Source organism: Plectropomus leopardus, chromosome 13, assembly GCF_026936395.1.
Source record: "Plectropomus leopardus strain MGB_pleo_1.0 chromosome 13, ASM2693639v1, whole genome shotgun sequence".
NCBI lineage: Eukaryota > Metazoa > Chordata > Actinopteri > Perciformes > Serranidae > Plectropomus > Plectropomus leopardus.
This window is the reverse complement of record NC_142188.1, coordinates 27,009,807-27,036,584: the sequence shown is the minus strand read 5'-3', so window position 1 is coordinate 27,036,584 and position 26,778 is coordinate 27,009,807. Positions and strand designations below refer to the sequence as shown.

At 37.2% G+C, this 26,778-nt stretch overlaps 1 protein-coding gene and 1 non-coding gene across 2 annotated transcripts; both read right to left on the bottom strand.

Annotated features, from left to right (window-relative positions):
• Positions 1 to 10,842: 10,842 nt before the first annotated feature.
• Positions 10,843 to 24,684, bottom strand: polr1b (RNA polymerase I subunit B). The gene is made up of 15 exons (XM_042502514.2): positions 24,267 to 24,684; positions 22,498 to 22,665; positions 22,239 to 22,385; positions 22,007 to 22,139; positions 21,758 to 21,894; positions 20,360 to 20,583; positions 20,095 to 20,266; positions 19,804 to 19,975; positions 19,442 to 19,723; positions 17,406 to 17,539; positions 17,143 to 17,313; positions 16,904 to 17,060; positions 16,598 to 16,794; positions 12,200 to 12,450; positions 10,843 to 12,079 (listed from the first exon to the last, which is right to left on the bottom strand). The coding sequence occupies exons 1-15, from the start codon at positions 24,441 to 24,443 to the stop codon at positions 11,197 to 11,199; spliced, it is 3,405 nt and encodes a 1,134-aa protein (XP_042358448.1). The 5' UTR covers positions 24,444 to 24,684; the 3' UTR covers positions 10,843 to 11,196.
• A 797-nt stretch (positions 24,685 to 25,481) lies between these two features.
• Positions 25,482 to 25,780, bottom strand: LOC148187736 (signal recognition particle RNA). Its single transcript, XR_015778581.1, has one exon.
• Between the last annotated feature and the right edge of the window lie 998 nt (positions 25,781 to 26,778).

Here is a 26,778-nt window from a genome sequence, read left to right as displayed (position 1 = left end):
TTTTGTGCCGTTTTTGACCGTCTATGCAGTTTTCGTCACCATGGCATGTTTCGGCACGCTATTTTAGGTGGATTCCAAGTGTTTTTAAGACATTTTAAATTTGGACATTTTTCAACAAAAGTGCAATACTATAGTATGGCTTTTTCAGCCATTTTTTCAACATGCAATTTTATGCATTTTTTGACCGTTTTTGCAACTTTCTTTGCCATGGCATGTGTTAACATGCTATTTTAGGTGGATTCCAAGTGTTTTGAAGACATTTTAAATTTGGACATTTTTCAACAAAAGTGCAATACTATAGTATGGCTTTTTCGGTCATTTTTTCAATATGCAATTTTACGCTATTTTTGACCGCCTATGCAGTTTTCTTTGCCATGGCATGTTTCGGCACGCTATTTTAGGTATATTCCAAATGTTTTTAAAACATTTGAAATTTGGACATTTTTCACCAAAAATGCAATACTATAGTATGGCTTTTTCGGCCATTTTTCAACATGCAATTTTGTGCTGTTTTTGACCATCTATGCAGTTTTCGTCACCATGGCATGTTTCAGCACGCTATTTTAGGTGGGTTCCAAGTGCTTTGAAGACATTTTAAATTTGGACATTTTTCAACAAAAGTGCAATACTATAGTATGGCTTTTTCGGCCACTTTTTCAACATGCAATTTTATGCTGTTTTTGACCGTCTATGCAGTTTTCGTCACCATGGCATGTTTCGGCACGCTATTTTAGGTGGATTCCAAGTGTTTTGAAGACATTTTAAATTTGGACATTTTTCACCAAAAATGCAATACTATAGTATGGCTTTTTCGGCCATTTTTTCAACATGCAATTTTGTGCTGTTTTTGACCATCTATGCAGTTTTCGTCACCATGGCATGTTTCAGCACGCTATTTTAGGTGGGTTCCAAGTGCTTTGAAGACATTTTAAATTTGGACATTTTTCAACAAAAGTGCAATACTATAGTATGGCTTTTTCGGCCATTTTTTCAATATGCAATTTTATGCTGTTTTTGACCGTTGTTGCAACTTTCTTTGCCATGGCATGTTTCGACACACTATTTAAAGTGGATTCCAAGTGTTTTGAAGACATTTTAAATTTGGACATTTTTCAACAAAAGTGCAATACTATAGTATGGCTTTTTCGGTCATTTTTTCAATATGCAATTTTATGCATTTTTTGACCGTTTTTGCAACTTTCTTTGCCATGGCATGTGTTAACATGCTATTTTAGGTGGATTCCAAGTGTTTTTAAGACATTTTAAATTTGGACATTTTTCAACAAAAGTGCAATACTATAGTATGGCTTTTTCGGTCATTTTTTCAATATGCAATTTTACGCTATTTTTGACCGTCTATGCAGTTTTCTTTGCCATGGCATGTTTCGGCACGCTATTTTAGGTATATTCCAAATGTTTTTAACACATTTGAAATTTGGACATTTTTCACCAAAAATGCAATACTATAGTATGGCTTTTTCGGCCATTTTTTCAACATGCAATTTTGTGCTGTTTTTGACCATCTATGCAGTTTTCTTCACCATGGCATGTTTCAGCACGCTATTTTAGGTGGGTTCCAAGTGCTTTGAAGACATTTTAAATTTGGACATTTTTCAACAAAAGTGCAATACTATAGTATGGCTTTTTCGGCCACTTTTTCAACATGCAATTTTATGCTGTTTTTGACCGTCTATGCAGTTTTCTTCACCATGGCATGTTTCGGCACGCTATTTTAGGTGGATTCCAAGTGTTTTGAAGACATTTTAAATTTGGACATTTTTCAACAAAAGTGCAATACTATAGTATGACTTTTCGGTCATTTTTTCAACATGCAATTTTATGCATTTTTTGACTAGTTTTTGCAACTTTCTTTGCCATGGCATGTGTTAACATGCTATTTTAGGTGGATTCCAATTGTTTTTAAGACATTTGAAATTTGGACATTTTTCAACAAAAGTGCAATACTATAGTATGACTTTTTCGGCCACTTTTTCAACATGCAATTTTATGCTGTTTTTGACCGTCTATGCAGTTTTCTTCACCATGGCATGTTTCGGCACGCTATTTAAAGTGGATTCCAAGTGTTTTGAAGACATTTTAAATTTGGACATTTTTCAACAAAAGTGCAATACTATAGTATGGCTTTTTCTGCCATTTTTTCAATATGCAATTTTATGCTGTTTTTGACCGTTGTTGCGACTTTCTTTGCCATGGCATGTTTCGACACACTATTTAAGGTGGATTCCAAGTGTTTTGAAGACATTTTAAATTTGGACATTTTTCAACAAAAGTGCAATACTATAGTATGGCTTTTTCGGTCATTTTTTCAATATGCAATTTTATGCATTTTTTGACCGTTTTTGCAACTTTCTTTGCCATGGCATGTGTTAACATGCTATTTTAGGTGGATTCCAAGTGTTTTTAAGACATTTTAAATTTGGACATTTTTCAACAAAAGTGCAATACTATAGTATGGCTTTTTCGGTCATTTTTTCAATATGCAATTTTACGCTATTTTTGACCGTCTATGCAGTTTTCTTCACCATGGCATGTTTCGGCACGCTATTTTAGGTGGATTCCAAGTGTTTTGAAGACATTTTAAATTTGGACATTTTTCACCAAAAATGCAATACTATAGTATGGCTTTTTCGGCCATTTTTTCAACATGCAATTTTGTGCTGTTTTTGACCATCTATGCAGTTTTCGTCACCATGGCATGTTTCAGCACGCTATTTTAGGTGGGTTCCAAGTGCTTTGAAGACATTTTAAATTTGGACATTTTTCAACAAAAGTGCAATACTATAGTATGGCTTTTTCGGTCATTTTTTCAATATGCAATTTTACGCTATTTTTGACCGTCTATGCAGTTTTCTTTGCCATGGCATGTTTCGGCACGCTATTTTAGGTATATTCCAAATGTTTTTAACACATTTGAAATTTGGACATTTTTCACCAAAAATGCAATACTATAGTATGGCTTTTTCTGCCATTTTTTCAATATGCAATTTTATGCTGTTTTTGACCGTTGTTGCAACTTTCTTTGCCATGGCATGTTTCGACACACTATTTAAAGTGGATTCCAAGTGTTTTGAAGACATTTTAAATTTGGACATTTTTCAACAAAAGTGCAATACTATAGTATGGCTTTTTCGGTCATTTTTTCAATATGCAATTTTACGCTATTTTTGACCGTCTATGCAGTTTTCTTTGCCATGGCATGTTTCGGCACGCTATTTTAGGTATATTCCAAGTGTTTTTAACACATTTGAAATTTGGACATTTTTCACGAAATATGCAATACTATAGTATGGCTTTTTCGGCCATTTTTTCAATATGCAATTTTACGCTATTTTTGACCGTCTATGCAGTTTTCTTTGCCATGGCATGTTTCGGCACGCTATTTTAGGTGTATTCCAAGTGTTTTGAAGACATTTTAAATTTGGACATTTTTCAACAAAAGTGCAATACTATAGTATGGCTTTTTCGGTCATTTTTTCAATATGCAATTTTATGCATTTTTTGACCGTTTTTGCAACTTTCTTTGCCATGGCATGTGTTAACATGCTATTTTAGGTGGATTCCAAGTGTTTTTAAGACATTTTAAATTTGGACATTTTTCAACAAAAGTGCAATACTATAGTATGGCTTTTTCGGCCATTTTTTCAACATGCAATTTTGTGCTGTTTTTGACCATCTATGCAGTTTTCGTCACCATGGCATGTTTCGGCACGCTATTTTAGGTGGGTTCCAAGTGTTTTGAAGACATTTTAAATTTGGACATTTTTCAACAAAAGTGCAATACTATAGTATGGCTTTTTCGGTCATTTTTTCAATATGCAATTTTACGCTATTTTTGACCGTCTATGCAGTTTTCTTTGCCATGGCATGTTTCGGCACGCTATTTTAGGTATATTCCAAATGTTTTTAACACATTTGAAATTTGGACATTTTTCACCAAAAATGCAATACTATAGTATGGCTTTTTCGGCCATTTTTTCAACATGCAATTTTGTGCTGTTTTTGACCATCTATGCAGTTTTCGTCACCATGGCATGTTTCAGCACGCTATTTTAGGTGGGTTCCAAGTGCTTTGAAGACATTTTAAATTTGGACATTTTTCAACAAAAGTGCAATACTATAGTATGGCTTTTTCGGCCATTTTTTCAACATGCAATTTTATGCTGTTTTTGACCGTCTATGCAGTTTTCTTCACCATGGCATGTTTCGGCACGCTATTTTAGGTGGATTCCAAGTGTTTTGAAGACATTTTAAATTTGGACATTTTTCAACAAAAGTGCAATACTATAGTATGGCTTTTTCTGCCATTTTTTCAATATGCAATTTTATGCTGTTTTTGACCGTTGTTGCAACTTTCTTTGCCATGGCATGTTTCGACACACTATTTAAAGTGGATTCCAAGTGTTTTGAAGACATTTTAAATTTGGACATTTTTCAACAAAAGTGCAATACTATAGTATGGCTTTTTCGGTCATTTTTTCAATATGCAATTTTACGCTATTTTTGACCGTCTATGCAGTTTTCTTTGCCATGGCATGTTTCGGCACGCTATTTTAGGTATATTCCAAGTGTTTTTAACACATTTGAAATTTGGACATTTTTCACGAAATATGCAATACTATAGTATGGCTTTTTCGGCCATTTTTTCAATATGCAATTTTACGCTATTTTTGACCGTCTATGCAGTTTTCTTTGCCATGGCATGTTTCGGCACGCTATTTTAGGTGTATTCCAAGTGTTTTGAAGACATTTGAAATTTGGACATTTTTCAACAAAAGTGCAATACTATAGTATGACTTTTTCGGCCATTTTTTCAATATGCAATTTTATGCTGTTTTTGACCGTTGTTGCAACTTTCTTTGCCATGACATGTTTTAACATGCTATTTTTGGTGGTTTCCAATTGTTTTTAAGACATTTTAAATTTGGACATTTTTCACCAAAAGTGCAATACTATAGTATGGCTTTTTTGGCCATTTTTTCAATATGCAATTTTATGCTGTTTTTGACCGTTGTTGCGACTGTCTTTGCCATGGCATGTTTCGACACACTATTTTAGGTGGATTCCAAGTGTTTTGAAGACATTTTAAATTTGGACATTTTTCAACAAAAGTGCAATACTATAGTATGGCTTTTTCGGTCATTTTTTCAATATGCAATTTTACGCTATTTTTGACCGTCTATGCAGTTTTCTTTGCCATGGCATGTTTCGGCACGCTATTTTAGGTGTATTCCAAGTGTTTTTAAGACATTTGAAATTTGGACATTTTTCAACAAAAGTGCAATACTATAGTATGACTTTTTCTGCCATTTTTTCAACATGCAATTTTATGCATTTTTTGACTAGTTTTTGCAACTTTCTTTGCCATGGCATGTGTTAACATGCTATTTTAGGTGGATTCCAATTGTTTTTAAGACATTTGAAATTTGGACATTTTTCAACAAAAGTGCAATACTATAGTATGGCTTTTTCTGCCATTTTTTCAATATGCAATTTTATGCTGTTTTTGACCGTTGTTGCAACTTTCTTTGCCATGGCATGTTTCGACACACTATTTAAAGTGGATTCCAAGTGTTTTGAAGACATTTTAAATTTGGACATTTTTCAACAAAAGTGCAATACTATAGTATGGCTTTTTCTGCCATTTTTTCAATATGCAATTTTATGCTGTTTTTGACCGTTGTTGCAACTTTCTTTGCCATGGCATGTTTCGACACACTATTTAAAGTGGATTCCAAGTGTTTTGAAGACATTTTAAATTTGGACATTTTTCAACAAAAGTGCAATACTATAGTATGGCTTTTTCGGTCATTTTTTCAATATGCAATTTTACGCTATTTTTGACCGTCTATGCAGTTTTCTTTGCCATGGCATGTTTCGGCACGCTATTTTAGGTATATTCCAAGTGTTTTGAAGACATTTTAAATTTGGACATTTTTCAACAAAAGTGCAATACTATAGTATGACTTTTTCGGCCATTTTTTCAATATGCAATTTTATGCTGTTTTTGACCGTTGTTGCAACTTTCTTTGCCATGGCATGTTTTAACATGCTATTTTTGGTGGATTCCAATTGTTTTTAAGACATTTGAAATTTGGACATTTTTCAACAAAAGTGCAATACTATAGTATGACTTTTTCGGCCACTTTTTCAACATGCAATTTTATGCTGTTTTTGACCGTCTATGCAGTTTTCATCACCATGGCATGTGTTAACATGCTATTTTAGGTGGATTCCAAGTGTTTTGAAGACATTTTAAATTTGGACATTTTTCAACAAAAGTGCAATACTATAGTATGGCTTTTTCGGTCATTTTTTCAATATGCAATTTTACGCTATTTTTGACCGCCTATGCAGTTTTCTTTGCCATGGCATGTTTCGGCACGCTATTTAAAGTGGATTCCAAGTGTTTTGAAGACATTTTAAATTTGGACATTTTTCAACAAAAGTGCAATACTATAGTATGGCTTTTTCGGTCATTTTTTCAATATGCAATTTTACGCTATTTTTGACCGCCTATGCAGTTTTCTTTGCCATGGCATGTTTCGGCACGCTATTTTAGGTATATTCCAAGTGTTTTTAACACATTTGAAATTTGGACATTTTTCAACAAAAGTGCAATACTATAGTATGGCTTTTTCGGCCATTTTTTCAATATGCAATTTTATGCTGTTTTTGACCGTTGTTGCAACTTTCTTTGCCATGGCATGTTTCGGCACGCTATTTAAAGTGGATTCCAAGTGTTTTGAAGACATTTTAAATTTGGACATTTTTCAACAAAAGTGCAATACTATAGTATGGCTTTTTCTGCCATTTTTTCAGTATGCAATTTTATGCTGTTTTTGACCGTCTATGCAGTTTCTTCACCATGGCATGTTTCGGCACGCTATTTAAAGTGGATTCCAAGTGTTTTGAAGACATTTTAAATTTGGACATTTTTCAACAAAAGTGCAATACTATAGTATGGCTTTTTCAGCCATTTTTTCAATATGCAATTTTATGCTGTTTTTGACCGTCTATGCAGTTTTCTTTGCCATGGCATGTTTCGACACACTATTTTAGGTGGATTCCAAGTGTTTTTACCACATTTGAAATTTGGACATTTTTCACGAAATATGCAATACTATAGTATGGCTTTTTCGGCCATTTTTTCAATATGCAATTTTGTGCTGTTTTTGACCATCTATGCAGTTTTCGTCACCATGGCATGTTTCAGCACGCTATTTTAGGTGGATTCCATGTGTTTTTAAGACATTTTAAATTTGGACATTTTTCAACAAAAGTGCAATACCATAGTATGGCTTTTTCGGCCACTTTTTCAACATGCAATTTTATGCTGTTTTTGACCATCTATGCAGTTTTCTTCACCATGGCATGTTTCGGCACGCTATTTTAGGTGGATTCCATGTGTTTTGAAGACATTTTAAATTTGGACATTTTTCACCAAAACTGCAATACTATAGTATGGCTTTTTCGGCCATTTTTTCAATATGCAATTTTATGCTGTTTTTGACCGTTGTTGCGACTTTCTTTGCCATGGCATGTTTCGACACACTATTTAAAGTGGATTCCAAGTGTTTTGAAGACATTTTAAATTTGGACATTTTTCAACAAAAGTGCAATACTATAGTATGGCTTTTTCGGCCATTTTTTCAATATGCAATTTTATGCTGTTTTTGACCGTTGTTGCGACTTTCTTTGCCATGGCATGTTTCGACACACTATTTAAGGAGGATTCCAAGTGTTTTGAAGACATTTTAAATTTGGACATTTTTCACGAAATATGCAATACTATAGTATGACTTTTTCGGCCATTTTTTCAATATGCAATTTTATGCTGTTTTTGACCGTCTATGCAGTTTTCTTTGCCATGGCATGTTTTAACATGCTATTTTAGGTGGATTCTAAGTGTTTTTAAGACATTTTAAATTTGGACATTTTTCACCAAACATGCAATACTATAGTATGACTTTTTCGGTCATTTTTTCAATATGCAATTTTATGCTGTTTTTGACTGTTTTTGAGACATTCTTTGCCATGGCATGTTTCGGCACACTATTTTAGGTGGATTCCAAGTGTTTTGAAGACATTTTAAATTTGGACATTTTTCAACAAAAGTGCAATACTATAGTATGACTTTTTCGGCCATTTTTTCAATATGCAATTTTATGCTATTTTTGGCCGTTTTTGCGACTTTCTTTGCCATGGCATGTTTCGGCACGCTATTTTAGGTAGATTACCAGTGTTTTTAAGACATTTAAAATTTGAAAATTTTTAAACAAAGATGCAATACCATACTATGGCTTTTTCAGTCATTTTTTCAATATGCAATTTTATGCTGTTTTTGACCGTTTTTTAGACTCTCGTTGCAATGGCATGTTTTGGCACACTGTTTTAGATGGATTCCAAGTGTTTTTATGACATTTAAAATTTGGACATTTTTCAAAAAAAATGCAATACTATAGTATGGCTTTTTTGGTCATTTTTTCAATATGTAATTTTATGCTGTTTATGACCGTTTTTGCGACTTTCTTTACCATTGCATGTTTTAACATGCTATTTTAGGTGGATTCCAAGTGTTTTTAAGACATTTGAAAGTTGGACATTTTTCAACAAAAATGCAATACTATAGTATGGCTTTTTTGGCCATTTTTTCAATATGCAATTTTATGCTATTTTTGGCCGTTTTTGCGACTTTCTTTGCCATGGCATGTTTCGGCACGCAATTTTAGGTGGATTCCAAGTGTTTTGAAGACATTTAAAATTTGGACATTTTTCACCAAACATGCAATACTGTAGTATGGCTTTTTCGGTCATTTTTTCAATATGCAATTTTATGCCTTTTTTTGGCCGTTTTTGAGACTTTCTTTACCATGACATGTTTTAACATGCTATTTTAGGTAGATTGCCAGTGTTTTTAAGACATTTAAAATTTGGACATTTTTCAACAAAAATGCAATACTATAGTATGGCTTTTTCTGTCATTTTTTCAATATGCAATTTTATGCTCTTTTTGGCCGTTTTTGAGACTTTGTTTACCATGGCATGTTTCGGCACGCTATTTTAGGTAGATTCCAAGTGTTCTGAAGACATTTAAAATTTGGACATTTTTCACCAAACATGCAATACTATAGTATGGCTTTTTCTGTCATTTTTTCAATAGGTAATTTCATGCTGTTTTTGACCGTTTTTGCGACATCCATGCCATGGCATGTTTCGGCACGCTATTTTAGGTGGATTCCAAGTGTTTTTAAGACGTTTAAAATTTGGACATTTTTCAACAAAAAAAATGCAATTTTATACTGTCTTTGGCCGTTTTTGCAAGTTTCTTTGTCGTGGCATGTTTCAAAACGCTATTTTGGGTGGATTCCACGTGTTTTCAAAACATTTAAAATTTGGACTTTTTTCGCCAAAAATGCAATACTATCGTATAGCTTTTTCTGTCATTTTTTCAGTCCGCAATTTTATGCTTTTTTTGGCCGTTTTTGAGACTTTCTTTGCCATGGCATGTTTCGGCGCACTATTTTAGGTGGATTCCAAATGTCTTTAAGACATTTAAAATTTGGACATTTTTCACCAAAAATGCAATACTATAGTATGGCTTTTTTGGTCATTTTTTCCGAACATGCAATTTGAAGGTGTTTTCGGCCATTTGTGCAACATTCTATGCTATGGCGTACCTCTCCATGCTATTTGAAGTGGTTTCTGCCGTTTTTGGACGGGTCAACTTTTCACGTTTTTTGCGATGTTTTCGTGTGGCTTTTTCTGTCATTTTTTCAACATTCTATGCTATGACGTTTCTGAACATGCCATTTTATTTTGTTTTGTGCTGTTTGTAGCCTTTTCTGGACATGTTAAATTTTGACATTTTTGACCATACTTTAATATGACTATGGTAATTTTTTCAACATGCTATTTCAAGGTGTTTTAGTCCGTTTTTGCAACTTTCTGTGCTATGGCGTGTCTCAGCATGCTGTTTTACATGGTTTTCAGCTGTTTTTAGCTATTGTTTTGATATGTCAAATTTTGACATTTTCGCCATACCATAGTATGGCTTTGTTGCTAATTTTTTCAACATGCTATGTCAAGGAGTTTGGGGCCGTTTTTGCAACATTTCATGCTATGATGTGTCTCGGCATGCTGTTTTATGTAGTTTTCAGCTGTTTTTAGCCTTTTTTTGGACATTGGTCAAAATTTTACATTTTTCACCATACTATAGTATGGTACTATTGCATTTTAAGAACAACAACATTTAAATGACATTTTTATAGAATCTGTCACCTCAATTATAATTTCTAGACCCTGTATTCCCTTTACTGGATAAGTTTAAATAGAAAAGAAAAACACCACAAGTTGACTAAAATGTTGTGAGTTTTCTTCCACTAAAATAGACTATGAAGGATAACAATGACTAAATTATGACTAAAACTCAAAAGCATTTTCGTCACAAGACTGAAACTAAAACTTAATCTAAAAAAGTAGCCAAAGTTACCAAAAAAAACAGCTGAAAACCACATAGAATAGTAGTCGAAACACATCTTAGCGACAAAACGTCCAAACACATCATAACATAGCATGTCGAAAAATCTAACCGAAAATGACATAGTATAGTATTTCGTTAAACGTGACCCAAAATGCTACAAAAACGTCAAAGTATAGTGTTGACATGTTATATATATATATATATACATATATATATATACATATATATATATATATACCACTATAATATTATTAGTACTTAAGTGATTTATTTATTTTTGAAATGTTTTATTATTTTTTGTAATTTTTGTAATGTAGCAGTACTTAAGAAAAAGATCTGAATTCTTGGTACAATGGTACAGCATCATTTTTATTCAGTGCTCAGAGTTACTGTACAAAAAGACATTTGGGTCGTTTGTTTTACAAATTAATTCCATCATAATCTGCTACTCTGTCATTTTGCCAAAGTCTTCGTGGATAAAACACTTGTGCTAAAAGAACACGTCGTACGGAGCTGATTCTTCTGACAGACACCATAGCTTGAGGGTTTGTTGTTTTATATTTGGGATGGTTAATTGTAGCAGCTTTAAAGGAGATAAAGGCCAATTTTTAATCAAACAAGCCGTTTCATAATAGACACTTTTTTCCGATTTGTCACATTTAAGGCATGTGTCTTTACTGGCTGTCCAGCAAAATTCACTTAACATCTAACTTGACTTTGATGTTCATCGCTGCAAGCTCGGCAACAAAGTAGCGAAAAACGTACGGAACGGACACAGAGTCAATCGAGTCACTTTTACCACACAGAGTGCAGACAGTCTTTCGGTGGCGCATGGCCGACCAGTGGGGTGGCGGTTTCTCCAACAGAGGAGAGAGCAGGCTGCCGCAGTCAACACACACTTGAGCCACAGATCGGTCCGAGCAGTTGAAGAGCCGATCATGAAGTAGGAATGAAGAGCCGTGGGCCAGCAGGGCGTCTCGCTCCATCTCCCCGAAACGGATACCTCCCTGGATGTTCCTCCCTCCCACCGGCTGATTGGTCACCTTGTCACGCGCTCCTGTGGTCCTCACCTGGAATTTGTCAGACACCATGTGACGTAGCCGCTGGTAGTAGACCACTCCAATGAATATGTCAGCCTCTAGCTCCTGACCGCTCACTCCACTGTAGAGCCGCTCTGTGCCGTAGTAATTGTATCCACCTGCCCGGAGCATTTCGCCAAAGTACTCAAGTGCAGAGTTCTTCTCTGAGAAGGTGAAGGGTGTGGCGTCGTGGCTCAGGCCGTGCAGGGCGCCAGACTTGCCGGCCATGCTTTCAATCAGCATCCCGATGGTCATGCGGGAGGGGAAGCCGTGAGGGTTGAACAAGATGTCGGGAGCCATGCCACTCTCTGTGAACGGCATGTCTTCAGCTGGCCACAGCCGGCTCAGGATGCCCTTCTGACCGTGGCGACTGGCAAATTTGTCACCAATGGTGGGGTTTCGTGGCACTCGCATTGTGATGCAGACACGTTTGAAACGGCCTAAGCCATTGTCATTACTGCAGATCTTTATATTGTCCACAACACAGGCCTCTTGGCTCCTTGGGGAGAAAAATCACAATATTTATTTAATTGAAAAAATGAATATACTGAAGAATAAAGGTAACATTGGTAATAAAGAATTTGTTTGTCTATGTAGATAATATTGTCGAAACACTTACTTGTAGAAGTTGACAAAGGTCTGGCCAGTGTTTAAGTTCATGTAGCTGTAGAAGGGGTCTCCATACTTAAGCGTTGATCCAATGAATGGTAGTCCATCAGAGTCCAATTTGGCATTTACTTTCGGGTCACCAGGTTTGGTTCCAAACACCACGCTGTCTTCTCCCTTCACTTTGTCTGCCAGGTCCACCAGCTCAGTCTTATAGATACTTCCGTGGGCAAAGCCTCTCTCCCATGACGACTTGTTCACAATCTAATAATTTTTTTCAAAGTTTCAGTCATGTTGCAGTTACAATTTAAATCCATGTCTAAACTCATGCAGCCATGGCTGGGCCTGTCACGATAACGGATTTTGTTGGACGATATATTTTCCCAGAAAATATCGCGATAAACAATGTTATCGTCAATGTCATTTTAAGACAACTTTATGTCACTGACATAATGATAATATGGCATACTAATGCAATGAACGTCTTTTCAAAGGGAACTTATAATCCTCGGGAATACTCAACCTTGGAAATGAAATCTGAAAAAATGTTATTTATCCAATAAAAATCAAATATACACAAAATAAACAACACACGACCAGAAAAGTAACTAAAACAGACTCTTAGCCTCAGTTAACAAAAAATTGCACTTAAATAAATATTGACTTTTTTTGCACAGGAGCCACTGTTCTCAAACAAAGTCAAAATACCGGCTCATTAACATTAATGGGCTCTCCTCATTCATTCCGCTTAAATCCAAAATATACCGACACCGGAGCTGTAGAGTTTGGCTTTGGGACTGCACTGCACTGCTGTGGTCAGGGCTGCAGCACAACATATTTTAACCATCCAAAAAATCAATACCATTTTAAGCTGACACTATATTTAAATAAGGATGGGTATCGTTGGGATTTTATTAATACTGATGCAGATGCCAATACTATTTATCGATTTATCTATGCTGATACTTATCAGTACTCTAATCGATACTATTCTATAATTTGGTGCAGAAAATAAAGACATGACATGTAATTCTCATGTGACACTGACTATTTAAATTTCCAGTGACAAACTATTTCCACACACTGACATGACTTGCAAGGTTTCTCCCCTGTCCTGTGTGACTTATCATGGAGCTTTTTTCTTTGACCTCCACTAATTGAGTGAACTGCAAGGTTTCTCTACAATCGAACCTCCCATGTCAAACTTCACAGTTTCCTTTTAGTAAAAAAGAAAAACATAACTACAATCCTTGTTAAGTGACATTTATTGTTATTAGGGCAGCTTATACTTTATTCTCAGCATACCTATCGGCAATTATCTATCTGTACCTAAACCATCTTCACTCCACTGAAGTGAAGGGCTGTCTTTCATGATGTCTGTGACATTCTGATGTTTTTTCCTGTGTCATCTCTCCTTGTTTTCTGATGATAAATGTGTTGGACTTGAGTGTCTGACTTCCATCTACTGAAAGCCATTGGTAGATGGGGTAAAATTATTGTTTTTTTCAATGATATAACAGCTTCAAATCCCCGTCAGTAAGGGCTGTCTTACAATGGGGTAAAGCTGTGAAAATATTCTAAATAAAGCATAGGCTACACTTAAACTGGTATTGATTTTTTCAGGTGGCATTAAACTAATCAATGAGGTTGAGTTTGCTTAGTGTCATGTGATTATGACATGTGTGCATGACGCAGCAGTTTTCCACCCCAAAGTAGTTGTAAATAAACAGTTATGATTGTGATTCTACATCATAGACTGTATAAATGATGTAGGTTTATAGCAACTCGCTGAAAGAGGCATATCTCCACCATCAGCGGCAGAGTAAGACATACTTCTATCAGTAAAGTGATTTTCCCACTGTGCCTGTATACTGGGACAGGGACAGTAGTCCAGTTAAATAATCGAGCTATAACCGTAAACTGTACATGGCAGCGTAGTGATTGTTGCATGCTGCCCACGCTGTGTGTGTATGAGTCTCGCCTCTCACAGAGAGCAGACTGACTCAGACCAGAGGGTCAGTAACAGCACGACCGGCTAAAACACTGGTCACATCCTTATGTAAACACGCAGGTAAACGGCAATATCAAGGTCAGAAAAGTTATCGAGTTCATTTTTATATATCGTGCAACAAGTCGATGTAGCGATTATCTCGACAGGCCTAGCCATGACAGACAGACAATTGACCTATGGCTAAGCCCCGCCCCTTGAGCTCACCTCAGAAAAACAATCAGCGCGCTGTCCAAACAAACTATAGCTGTCAATGTCGGACATTTCTAAAGATGCTACAGGGAAGTTTTGGGGACAGAAGCTTCTTATTTCACACAGAAGCCATCAAAAGACTCTTGACTTGATTGCTCGTGTTTTTACCCTTACGTGCAAAAGAGTTTTTGCATTTGTTTTTGTTTTTGCAATGAGCAGTATTGGTATCAACTCTTGAGAACTGTAACCAGACTTTGGGGTGTGTCATTGTGTGTGTGCGCAGGCTGCAGGTTTCGACACACACAGTTCTCCTCTGGATTGAAGAGCGAAAACGGACCACAGACAAAGTTTGAATCTTGTTGCTATTTCAAAATACAGTTAGTGAGATAAAAAACTGTAAAACAAAACATTGGGTAACCTAAATAAGCAAGAGATATGTTTTCTCAAAATCTCCTATATTGATAGCAGAATCCTTTACGTCAGAACTTATTGATCCTACGATCTTTAATAATACAGCAGCAGGGCCCGTTTACTACCAGTGTTAACAGCCAAAAATATACCCCTTGGCTAGACTATACCCGCGTATAGTCTGGCGAGGGGTTAATCTGGCCTGTTACACGCGGGTTTCAGTACCCATCCCTTTACGATGTTGCAGACATAATGTATGAGATTATATATACTTGTGACTTGCTTTACCTTAGAAAACATAGAAATCCTTTTTTAATCTTTTTTACATTGAGCTGACCGACTGGCTCAAATCAAACTTTGCTCTGTTCATGTGAGGTTTTGGGAACAGGATAAAACAGACATTCTCTAGCCTTTCAGGATACCCTGTATCCCCACACACATCATTTGATCTTTTTACATTACAACTGCATCAATTTAAATAAAACTGCAGGAAAATTTAAATTTCTGATGCTTTTCTATGGAGGTCTATGAGCAGCTAGTCTGAGCGCATTGTGTAGCTGCACAAAATGTGATTGGCTCGTGGCGTTCGAGGGCGGGGCTTAGCCATAGGTCAATTCTTCAAATATAGATGGATGCAAAGAAGCTGCACATACTAAAACATAGACGCTCCAAACGCATCTTCAAACCAGCAGCACAGAAGATCTACACAATCAGCATAGTTTCAAGACGGGCACCCAAAGTTAATGTCACCAATACAGTATCTGACCAAACGTCTCTGGTGTTCAGTAATGACAGAAAAGAGTTTTTGCAGAACATTATGATATGGCAGTGAAGTTGACCTTTGACCTTTTGGATATAAAATGTCACAACTTCCTCATTTTATCTCATTAGACAAGTGTGTAAAATTCTGCCATGACTACTGTATGAATTGTTGAGTAATGTCCCAAAAACATATTTTGCGAGGTCACAGTGACCTTTGACCACCAACGTCTAATCAGTTCATTGTTGGGTCCAAATGGATGTTTGTGCTAAATTTTAAAAAATTTCCTCAAGGCTTTTTTTCACGTTCACAAGAATGAGACCTTCCAGGTCGCACTGACCTTGAACTTTGACCTATGATCACCAAAATCTGATGAGTTCATCTTGGAGTCCAAGTGGACATTTATGCTAAATTTGAAGAAATTCCCATAAGATGTTCTTTATGAGGACTTAAACTGACAAAATCAAAAATAAATAAATAATGTGTCAATAAATAAATGAAAATGCCAAAAATGACAATATTTATTTAATTTTCCATTTTATTTATCAGTTTATTCATTTTCATATTTATCTGCTTATTTATTGGTGAATTATTAATATGTATGTATTACGTATAACACACAAATTAATACATAAATAGTTACACAAATAAAATAAATTTAAAAATCAATAAATAAATATGACAAATGGAAATTAAGATGGAAAATTTAAATAAATAGAGAAAATGTATACATAAAGCGGAAAATAATACAAAAATAAATAAGCAAATAAAAAATACTAAAATAAATAAATTGATAAATTCAATGGAAAATTAAATGGGAAATAAATAAATCTTGTCATTTTGTGAATTTTCATGTATTTATTGACACATTTATTTATTTATTTTTGATTTTGTCAGTTTCAGTCCTCCATAGTTCTTGAGATGTCCCGTTCATGAGAATAAGATGAATGGACAGACGACCAGAGAACATTATAATTCTGGCCATAGCTATCGCCGGCGCGGAGGCATTAAAAAAACTACAATAGCTATTGTGTTTTACTCACCATGGCATCTTCCATGTCGTAGCCCGTGTAGGATATGACCGCCACAATGGCGTTTGTGCCGCTGGGGTAGTTGTCCAGGTTGTAGTGGTCGTACATGTAGGGCCTGACCAGCGGGCTCTGTGGGGTCTGGAGCCGGTACAGCTTATTATCTGAGCGATCCATGAATGCGTGAAGGGGGAAACCCATCGTCTGCTTACCTGAGAAGAGAACACGGACACGATGCTTGATGACTCTACAAATCGATAAAAAAGGACTGAAACATTTGAATCGTATCCGGCTGCGCATCTGCGTGGGTCTGAGACTCACCCATCTGACACTGGTACATGTTCCTTGGACTCTGGTTGTGGTCTGAGTATGGGATGAAGCTGGCCACCACACTGAGCATACTGTGCGGGAAGAGCTCCTGGTGTGTGGTCACTCCGGGCTCGATCTCATCCTCCAAGATGCCCACATTAATGTAAAGCTGGAGCAAGACAGAAAAAAGATTCAATTAAAAAAAAGAAAAACTACTACATGATTGTTTACCGATAGGAGTTTACACATACTTGCTCAAAGGTGCCAATTAACTCTTGCTTGCCAAGGGCTAAGTTGCATACGGGCCGCATCATCCGGCAGGGTGTGGTGAAGAGGAACAGGCCCGGGTACAAGCTGGCCTTGCCTGTTTTTGGAACCAGAACTATTTCAGTCCAGGGAGGGATCCTCTTCTCTTTCAGCACCTGGAGGTATTAGTTTTAAACGTCAGTTTTCTGCACACACAGTGTGGGTGGTACAGATGGTTGACATTGTATACATGACACAGTTGATATACCTTGAACCTGCGTAGTGAGTCGACCACAACCGGGGCTAGTTCAGTCTCCACCCAGCCTACGACAGCCCCGTCCAGGACCACAGGGTAGCAGTCTGAAAAGGCCTGGCCAGGAGATCCATCCACTGGAGTAACACCTTAGGCACCAGAGACAGAAAAATATTTTTATTATGTGTTTCAGCCAACAGAAATGTACCTAAAAATTTGTGGGTTTCTTTTAAGCTGGGCTCAGACTACAGGAGCTTGAAAGTCCTAACTGATTTTGGATTCTGGCTGCATCATACACATGAGGAGAAATTTAACAGATGCTTTTTTCTCTCTTACCTCAAACATGCACACATTACAAGATTTGAAAATAATGGCGTATCACCCACTACAGGATATTATTAAGACTGTGCCAGAGGGAGCATGAACGCATCACCTTACATGAGCTCATGGGGAAGCAGATTGAAACTAAACGGAGACTGACCCGGAGTGACAACTTGCTGTAATGTAAATAATGCTCTGCAGTGAGAGAAAACAAGGCTCCATGAGTCTGGATGAGAAAGTGGCTGGGTCGACGTGGTCGACATGGCTCGTCCAACATTATTCTTTTAACCATCAGTTTTAATATCTGCAGGTATGTGTCTACAGGTATGAACAAGTTAAATTTAAGACTTTTTATGACCTTTTTAATACAGTTTTAAATGTAATTTAAGAACTATACACCAAATGTGAAAACATACTCTTTCTAAGTAGGGCTGGGCATTATAAAGATATTATATCATAATGAGGTATGAGACTATACATCGTCTTAGATATTGGATATTGTTATATTGTGATGAGGAATAAGTGTTTTTTTCCTGATTTTAAAGGTTGCACTGCAGTAAAGTGAAATGCCTTTCTCAACATATCAAAAAGTTCTCCTTGTTTTAATACTTGCCTTTCAGTCATAACGATTATTGACCAAAAATGGAATTGTGTTCATATTTTTTTTCACCACTAGTCATTCCTACATAATTGTCACATCAAAGAGGGAGTTTGGTAAAAAAAAAAAAAAAAATCTGTCTCCCAATTCTAGCATTAACCATGTGCTTTTAAGGAGATGTAAAAATATCAAGATATATATCATGTTTCAAGATGCAGCCTCAAAATATCGCAATATAATTTTCAGCCCATATTGTCCAGCCCTGTTTTCAAGTACTGATGATTGCTGTAATGAACTGTAAGATAAAATGACACTTAAGTATCATCAGTCCTATGATACTCTATGTGCTTCCACTGAAAAACTAAACTAATGAGCAGGCTGGCCTTAGTTTAACAATGCAGACTCATCACGTGATCAAAATGCATAGAGGGGATGAAAATAGGGGAACTGTGCATATACAGGTGCTGTAACAAAGTCTGTTTCCCTCCACATCTAATCACAATTCAAGACAATTTTATACATTTAAAGGGGTATAACTAGTAAATATGTATTCAAGACTTTTTAAGAACCGCCTGCAACAAGTGTGCTTGCTACCGTTAGCCTTGAGGTGTTGAATATTTACCACTGCTTGCAACACTGTCAGTAACTCCACGCTGACATAATGAGCAGGCTGTGCAGAAGTTTGAAGACTGGAGTTACACGGTTGACTGCTTTTTCACCATTTTCCTGTTTTAAGATTTTTTGGGCGGGGCCTAAAACCATAGCTCGATGATGCAGTGGAGCTATACTCAGCATAACCCCGCCCCTGACAATGCAGCAGTATAAAAGTGAGACGCATCATTAGCATAGCCACGTGAATGGGCGTGGCCTCCACTCCTCCAGCAGACACTCCCCCAGTTTCAGATCAGAGAATACTGTGCATTTTTTCATCATTTTGAGACCTTCTTTTACATTGCCATTTTTTTGATCGTTTAAATTCGGTCAGGTGTTTAATAACACATCTTTCTGTGATGTGACAAACTCAGAACACATTTTAATTATCACTTTACACGGACTTAAAGGACAGAATCACATCTGATCCATATGTTTTGCCACGTGGCTTCATTTCGGGGAATTGACTAAATTCACTCACCGAGGGAGCAGAGCAGAGCAGGCAGGGATATCGTGGGCAAAGTTGATGTCACAATCTCACAGATGGCCGTCATGTGGTTCATGAGCCCGCACGGCTCTCCGTCTGGAGTGTGGACGGGGCACAGGAAGCCCCAGGACTCCGGCAGAAGCTTACGAACAGAGGTGGTCCTCATCTTGGCGAAAGCTGCGCCTCTGTGCACGCAGCGGAAGTGGGACAGGTAGCGGATGAAGTTGAGCTTGTCGGCTACCACACACAGGCCCGTGTTCTGCAGCATACCGAGACCTGAGCGCAAGAAACAAACGTTTATTTCAGAAACTAACCATATTTTAATAACGTCATCTGTACTCAGAGTGAACTCATACCAGTCTTGGAGCTGAGGTTCCCAGTAGCGAGCAGATATTCGAAGGGTTTGGTCAGGTCCGTGGCCATGTTAAATATCTTCATCACGTTTTCAGGGTTCCAGCTTACACTCTGTCTGCTGCCTCTCTTTTCAAAGGACAGCTTCACGGACGTCAACCAGGCGGACATTCTCTCCTGTTGAAAACATTGTAGGGGTGAAAATCCAAAACTCAAGATATCAAAGAGAAAAAAAACATTTTTCTTTGGTTTAGTGTCATCGCTTGTTGCTCTTTCAAATGTCTTTGTGAGCTTACCTTCATAAACATGAGGTAGAGCTGACCGGGAGTGAGCACTTCCTGACACATGATGCTGTCGGGGTTTTCCTCCATGCACTCCTGCTTGGCGAACGTGAAGAGCTTCCTTGTCATTAGACACAGCAGGTAGAACTTCTCCAAGTCTGACTTCAGGTGGATGCAGATGCACTCGCTGGTCAGAAAAGTGAACACCACTAATTTTACTAAACATACAAAAAAAAATAAACTGTGTTGTTTCCGTCAGGCTGCTGCTTTAAAAACGTACTCTAGCAGGAAGTTGGCACACTGCTCGTTTGTGTACCACTCAGGGAGGTTCATCTTCACCCTGAAGCGCTCTCCGAGGTAATTCAGCACCTTGCTGCGGGTGATGCAGCCCTCCTCCATGACGATGCGCAGCATCTCGGACACGCAGCTCTTATAGAAGGAGTTGTCCTCACGGCCTTTGATCAGCTCCTGGTAGATCTGAAAGTCAGTGAAGTCCACCAGAGCCTGGAGGACGGCACGGAGCAGACGAGCTGCATCAGCATATCATACGGCACCCAAAGATTTTAGACCCTAAACTTAGTTGTGAGTCATTGCTTTGTGCTGCGTGCGTGGGTATTTTGTGCTATAATGTTATATGTTGTGCTATTGTTTTGTTCTGTTGTTTCTTGTTGTTTTTGTTCTGTCTTGAGAGTTCCTGTTTGTAGCAGCTGTTGCTGTCTTCATGGTGTCCTGCTGCTGTTGCTGTGTGAACTTTATCATTTTACAGGTTTCAAAACATATTGCCAAAGGTCTACAGCTGAAAATGAGCCCCCTCTGTAACACTGGCACATTTACAGAAATGTTGATGAATGTGTTGTCCTTATAAATTAAATAAATGAAACTGTACAGTGGACACAGCTTGTACTAATGTCGTTCACAGTGATCAACCACTTCTGTAGATCAAAAAGATTTGGACTTCTTATTCAAATGCAGTTTAAATAATTCATCAAGCCGTCTGTTTTACAGCTTCATTCTACGTTATTTTATGGTGGCATGGCAACATAAGGGAAAACTAAATTATGGAAATTCTACTTTTTCTTTGAGTGCATTAATAATGCCAGTAATGAAACCACCAAACTGTATTCTAAAACAGTCAAAACAATTCTTTATATTCATTTAATAAATATGTAAACGTCAATTATTTGCATAAGAAATAAAAGTGATCATTTTGATCTTGACGGACGTGATCGCGATGAGCAGTTTCCACTGTCATTTTCTAAAAGATTGTTATTGTTGTTTATTGTTATGTATTTCAAATCTCTCTTTTCACTTCAAGGAATACTTCCCCTTATTATTTAAAAATGAACTGAAAGAGACACTTATTTATGCTTTATGTTTCAACAAAAACACGTGCTTGGAAATATCTGAGACTGATAAATAAGGTTGAGATTATATTGCGTGAGTTGTGTGAGAGTTTGTAAACTAGTGTCTGGATATGGATATGGTCCCCAATCAATCAATAAATCAACATGTTTGACGTTTCCCTTGGAGGCATGGAAAAAAAAACACTTTTCTTTCAAATTAAAAGGAACACAGCATTACTTATTGATATACATTTTGTGGGTGCAGTATTCCTTTATTAATGAATGCAGCAGACTTGTTCATTTAAAAAAATAAATAAATAAAATGTTATTACTACCTTAAGTGCAAAGCCGAGTGGGAGGAAGAAGAGCTCCTTCTGGTAAATGAAGTTCAGCATCACCGTGCCGTTTTCCAGATAGTGCAGGTTCATGTTGACGGCTGTGTGCTCCTCCTTCACACAGCGCATGGTAATACCTGCGAGAAGGATTTTTTCCCATGAGATCTATTTTAAAACATATGCAGCTGTATTTGTTTTAAAATTATTAATACACTTCTACTTTGTATACTATTGGAAACGTATATTTACCATACTGAGTGTACCCCTGGCCTCTGCTCTTCCACTTTGGTCTTGACATGGCAATGGGATAATTCCTCCTCGGCATTATCAGCATGCGGATAACCTTTTCGTTTCCATTCACAATAAAATAACCTCCCATTTCCTGTTAACGTTAAAGAGGGGGGTGCACTTTAATGATAAATACGGATGCATGCAACACATTTTGGCTCATCTTGCAAAGATTTAAAAATGTTTGTCTCACCTCTGCTTCCTCGTGGTGCTCTACAAGCTCTTTGGGCGACATGCCGTGCAGGTTGCACAGCTTGGACTTCACCATGATTGGCACCTGACCCATGGACTGCTTGATGATGCCTTTGGGAACTCCGTTGATTGACCAGCTGACATCTGCCTAAGATGATAGAAACCAAATGAAAAAAATGACGAAAGTTCAATTTGGATCCATCACTGGACAATCCTTTCATTGGGCCCGTTCTTGTGTGCACACATATCCTCACACTTACCACCAGCTTTCCTTTATACGTTGATTTTCTTCCCCTGCACTCTGCTGGAAACACCTTCATTTCCTTGCAGATGCTCCCTTTGGGGACCACTGGGCTAAGCACTGTGGCTTCAGCAAACGAAAGGCTGATCCTGTCATTTTTGAATGTGAACTCCAGAGGGGGGATGGCCTGAGAAAGACACCAGGAGACAATTAGAAACTTCACAGGAAAGAATAAAGATAAAAGGTTACCCACACTGAGTGTGAGGACATCAAATCAGGTCATTGAAACAGACAACAAACAAGGAAACATTTGGGGGCAAAAAAAAAACTTATTGAGTATTGACGCTAATAACCTGGCAAACCAAATTACAGCTCACTCATTTTCATACGACATTAAAAGTCTATTTAAGATACAAAGTTTAGCATTTTGAGAATCACAGATAATAACCATTAGTTGTTATTATGTACAAGCACAAGTCATAAATACACAATTAGAGAACAACTCAAACTAAAGTTATCTTACACAGCTGAAAACGGTTCTTTCACATATTACATGCTATAAAAAGCTAAAATTTATTTGACTTAGGGACCGTTAGTTAATCATCAGATGGGGAGGGTTTTGTTAATCGTTATCAAACCTACAAATATTTTTCCTTGAGTCTACCTAAATGACTGGTGGAAAATGCATGAGCCTCTCTCTCTCCATAAAATGTAGTTTTTAAAAACGTAACCTTTTAGGTTTGAAAGTTAATAGTTAAAAGCTGAAGATTAAATCCTGGAGTTGACAAAAAGTCTTGGTTTTTCACTCTTGTCATGGGTGCTGCTTAGTAAGTGCAAACAGATTATTTTTTTTAATTTTATTTTTTTTAAGTGATATTGATGAAGCATCACTATTCTAAGCTGAGATCTGGATGTGTTTTTTTCTGACAGAAGCCTTTATCCCACAAAGTGTGTTCCAGGATCTTCACAATTTTGAAAATCCAATGATAATTTCTGCTTCTATTAGTTTGCGGGGCAGTTTTTCTTTACACATCATCTGTGACTAAATACAAAATACAGCTATATAAAGTTGTATGCACTTCACCTAATAAAAATGTTAATTTTAAAAAAAAACTTACATTTCACACACATTTTCATTGGCAAAAGTCAAAAACTTTTATATTACTTTTTAATTGTCCCTTTTTTTCCTTGCTCCATTTGCCTGGTGTCAGTTTCAAACTCTATTCAAACATAATTTCACCTTTCGGGTGTACATGAAGGGAGAACATAGGAAGAAATGTATATAAGGATATAGATAGATATATGTGATGGTAAAGCGGTGTCATGCACCGACACATTTAGAGCTGCACCTCTTCAGCTACAGAAAATAAACTTGACGTTATGTTACATTATGTGAAAGGTTATCCTTGGAAGATTACTGTAACTCTTTCATTACAAACAACACATGTCCATGACTTTTTAAAAACTTTCCATGAATTTCACTTAATCCATGACTTTTCCAGGCCCTGGAAAGTGTGACTGTGAAATTTCATTACTTTTCCAGGATTTCCATGAGCGTGGAAACTCCACCAAGTGCTTAAAAATCATTGGACATGTCTTTCAACTTCCCCTCTCCACTCTCATAGATAGCGAACAGTCCCTTAGCTGTGTGTCATTTCAGCTGGCGTTAACTTTAAAGACGAGCCGTGTACTAACACGTTTTCACCTGATACAAAAACCCGACTGACATTTGTTTATAGTATGTCTCAAAGTAGTAATACGTGGTTTATAACTTGGTTTCGAGGTTACCTGCACGACTCGGCAGAGTCCCTCAGTGATCGCCTGGTCAAAAGACTCGATGTGCGCTCTGGTCAGATCCTGAACAGCAGCATGCTGGGACTCCTTCAGGACGCCAAACCGTCCCTCTGTCAGGTTCTTCAGACTCGGAGCTTTGGGTAAATTATTCCACTTTTCTGAAGAGTCCATGCTTGCAATCACACGGATGCATATGCTTGTTTACCACATGTGCATGCCGACACAGGAAGTACATCCTCCAGGCACAGGAAGTCCTCTTCTTTTTCACCGATATTTTTTGTAGGTTTTATCTTTGTTGTAGGATTACCGCCGCCCTGTGGTGTAAAATATCTCCTTCAATGTCTTGCTCTACCGAAGGTTTTTAATTTAATCGTGTTTTATCTCTGCCACAAACTGTTCAAAATTTTTACCAAATTAATACCATTATTACCACGTTCTTCTTTTTTATGAACACCTTTGAAAACAGTACTTTTAGTGGTCAATACATAAAAATAAAAATGAAATAATGAGGCAGCAAGTTACAGGATAATAAAATAGAATAGAATAGAACAAAATAGAATAGAATAGACACAAATGAGCACGCAAATTTATAGTTTTTGCTAATTTTCTATTAAATATCTTTAAGATTGGTATTGTTTTAAGATATGTATCTAGAACCGATTTTTTTTGTGGAGTGGTATAGTGGTGTATTCTGTTATTTTATTTCATGAATATAAGTTTCAGCTAAAATATTGGGGAAATTAATTGGATGATGTTTATTGTTGGAGAATTTTTTATTAAAAATATATATATATATACATATTATTAACAAATCGGGTTTTTTGAGTGGAATGTTCTTGCCAAAATGTCATTAGGGATCCAACTGAAAATCAGGCGAAAAGATTGTCACGCGTACACACTGTTGGGAAAAAGTGCTCTAATGTTGTAAATTGTTTCTTTCCACCAAATCCAGTGACTTGTTGAAATTAAAACCTGTTGTCTGGCTGTGGCCTGTCTGTGCTGCTGCATGGACTCTGGTGTGATTGATGGTCGTTGCGCCTCTCCTCCAGGTGGAGGCGCTGCCGGACAAACAAACAGAGCTGCTTTCTGAGGGTTTCCAAAAGAATAAGGAAATAAAGAGTCAATGATTAAACTGCTGTAACACATAAAAACACTGCTGTTGATCGTATATGTTGTCTCAGCTGTGTGTTTAACAGTAGAAAGACAATAAAAAGACTGGGTCCCGCTGTCTTACTCAGGCTGAACTACAGCGTCTATTCACAGGCGCGATCCCACTACTGAGCGGCACGGGGGCTTTGACCTGCTCCGTTTCCGACCTGGGCCGGTGCACCCCTCCTTAGACGACCTGGCGATCCCGGGCTCCCCCAGGAGCACCATATCGATACCGAACTTAGTGCGGACACCCGATCGGCATAGTCCGCTGCAGCTCAGAGCTCCTGAGCTCAAACGGTCCGCCAGCCTCAGCCTCCCGGTGACTTGGATTACAGGCGCGCGCCACCGCACCCGGCGAGGAAACACTGCATTTACAGAGACTTTGGCCTTTAATAAACATGACGTCATTAAAATACACAGCGGCATCTGGCGGCATAAACAGCTGCAGGCCGACTGCTCAGTATTTTAACCACCTGATGAAGTTTATTCACTGAAAGACAAAATGATCTCAGTGGCTGCTTTACACAAACAAAAAGCTGCTTAAATTCAGGTCAAATGGGATATTGCGTAACGTTAGTCAGCTAAATTCCTGTTTGTTTATTCCCTGTTTTATTGAAATCTAGTTGACAGGACTTTTACTATAGGTTCAGCATGGATGTCACAAATATGACTGAGAATGTGGGACTTCACGCTTTGGGAAAAATGAGACCATCGTTTAACTCCCTCAGACGGGGAAAACATATATTCAGGGAGCCATTCAAGGTTTAAAAGTCTAATGCCAAAGGACAACAGACAGAGTATTTTGTAGTTGTTCATGGTGTAGGACATCAAATGTGGGAGACGTTAGTCAGCTAAAATATGATGAATATCCATGGCTGATGGTTAACTGAATAAAATGTGTTATAGACTATAATGGCACCACACTGTCAGGAAAAGAGAGGGTGAGACTGTGGAAGAAAGGGAAAATATGAGCCAATGTGGACTGTTTGCAAGCTTATAGTTTAAATCCGACTACTAGGTCTAATTTTAAAAAGGTTTTACAATAAAGAATGATATTGATTTAATTTATTATTAAAACTCTATTATGCACAAGCATTTTTTTAAAGACTATCTTAAGTGTCCCAGATTACAAAGTGATCTTTACCCGGATTATCAATTTCAGGCAAATTATTATTTTACTTTATTTTTTTTGTTGTTTATTAATTTATTTATCTTGCTCAAAGAACACTAATAGATATGTCACATCCGCTCTGCATATGATAATTTTTTGTTTTTTTCTTTTGGTGTGGTTTGAAAACATCTAACGGATTTCAAAAAGTTCTCATGCAGCTGGATACATATTGGAGTAGGTCAC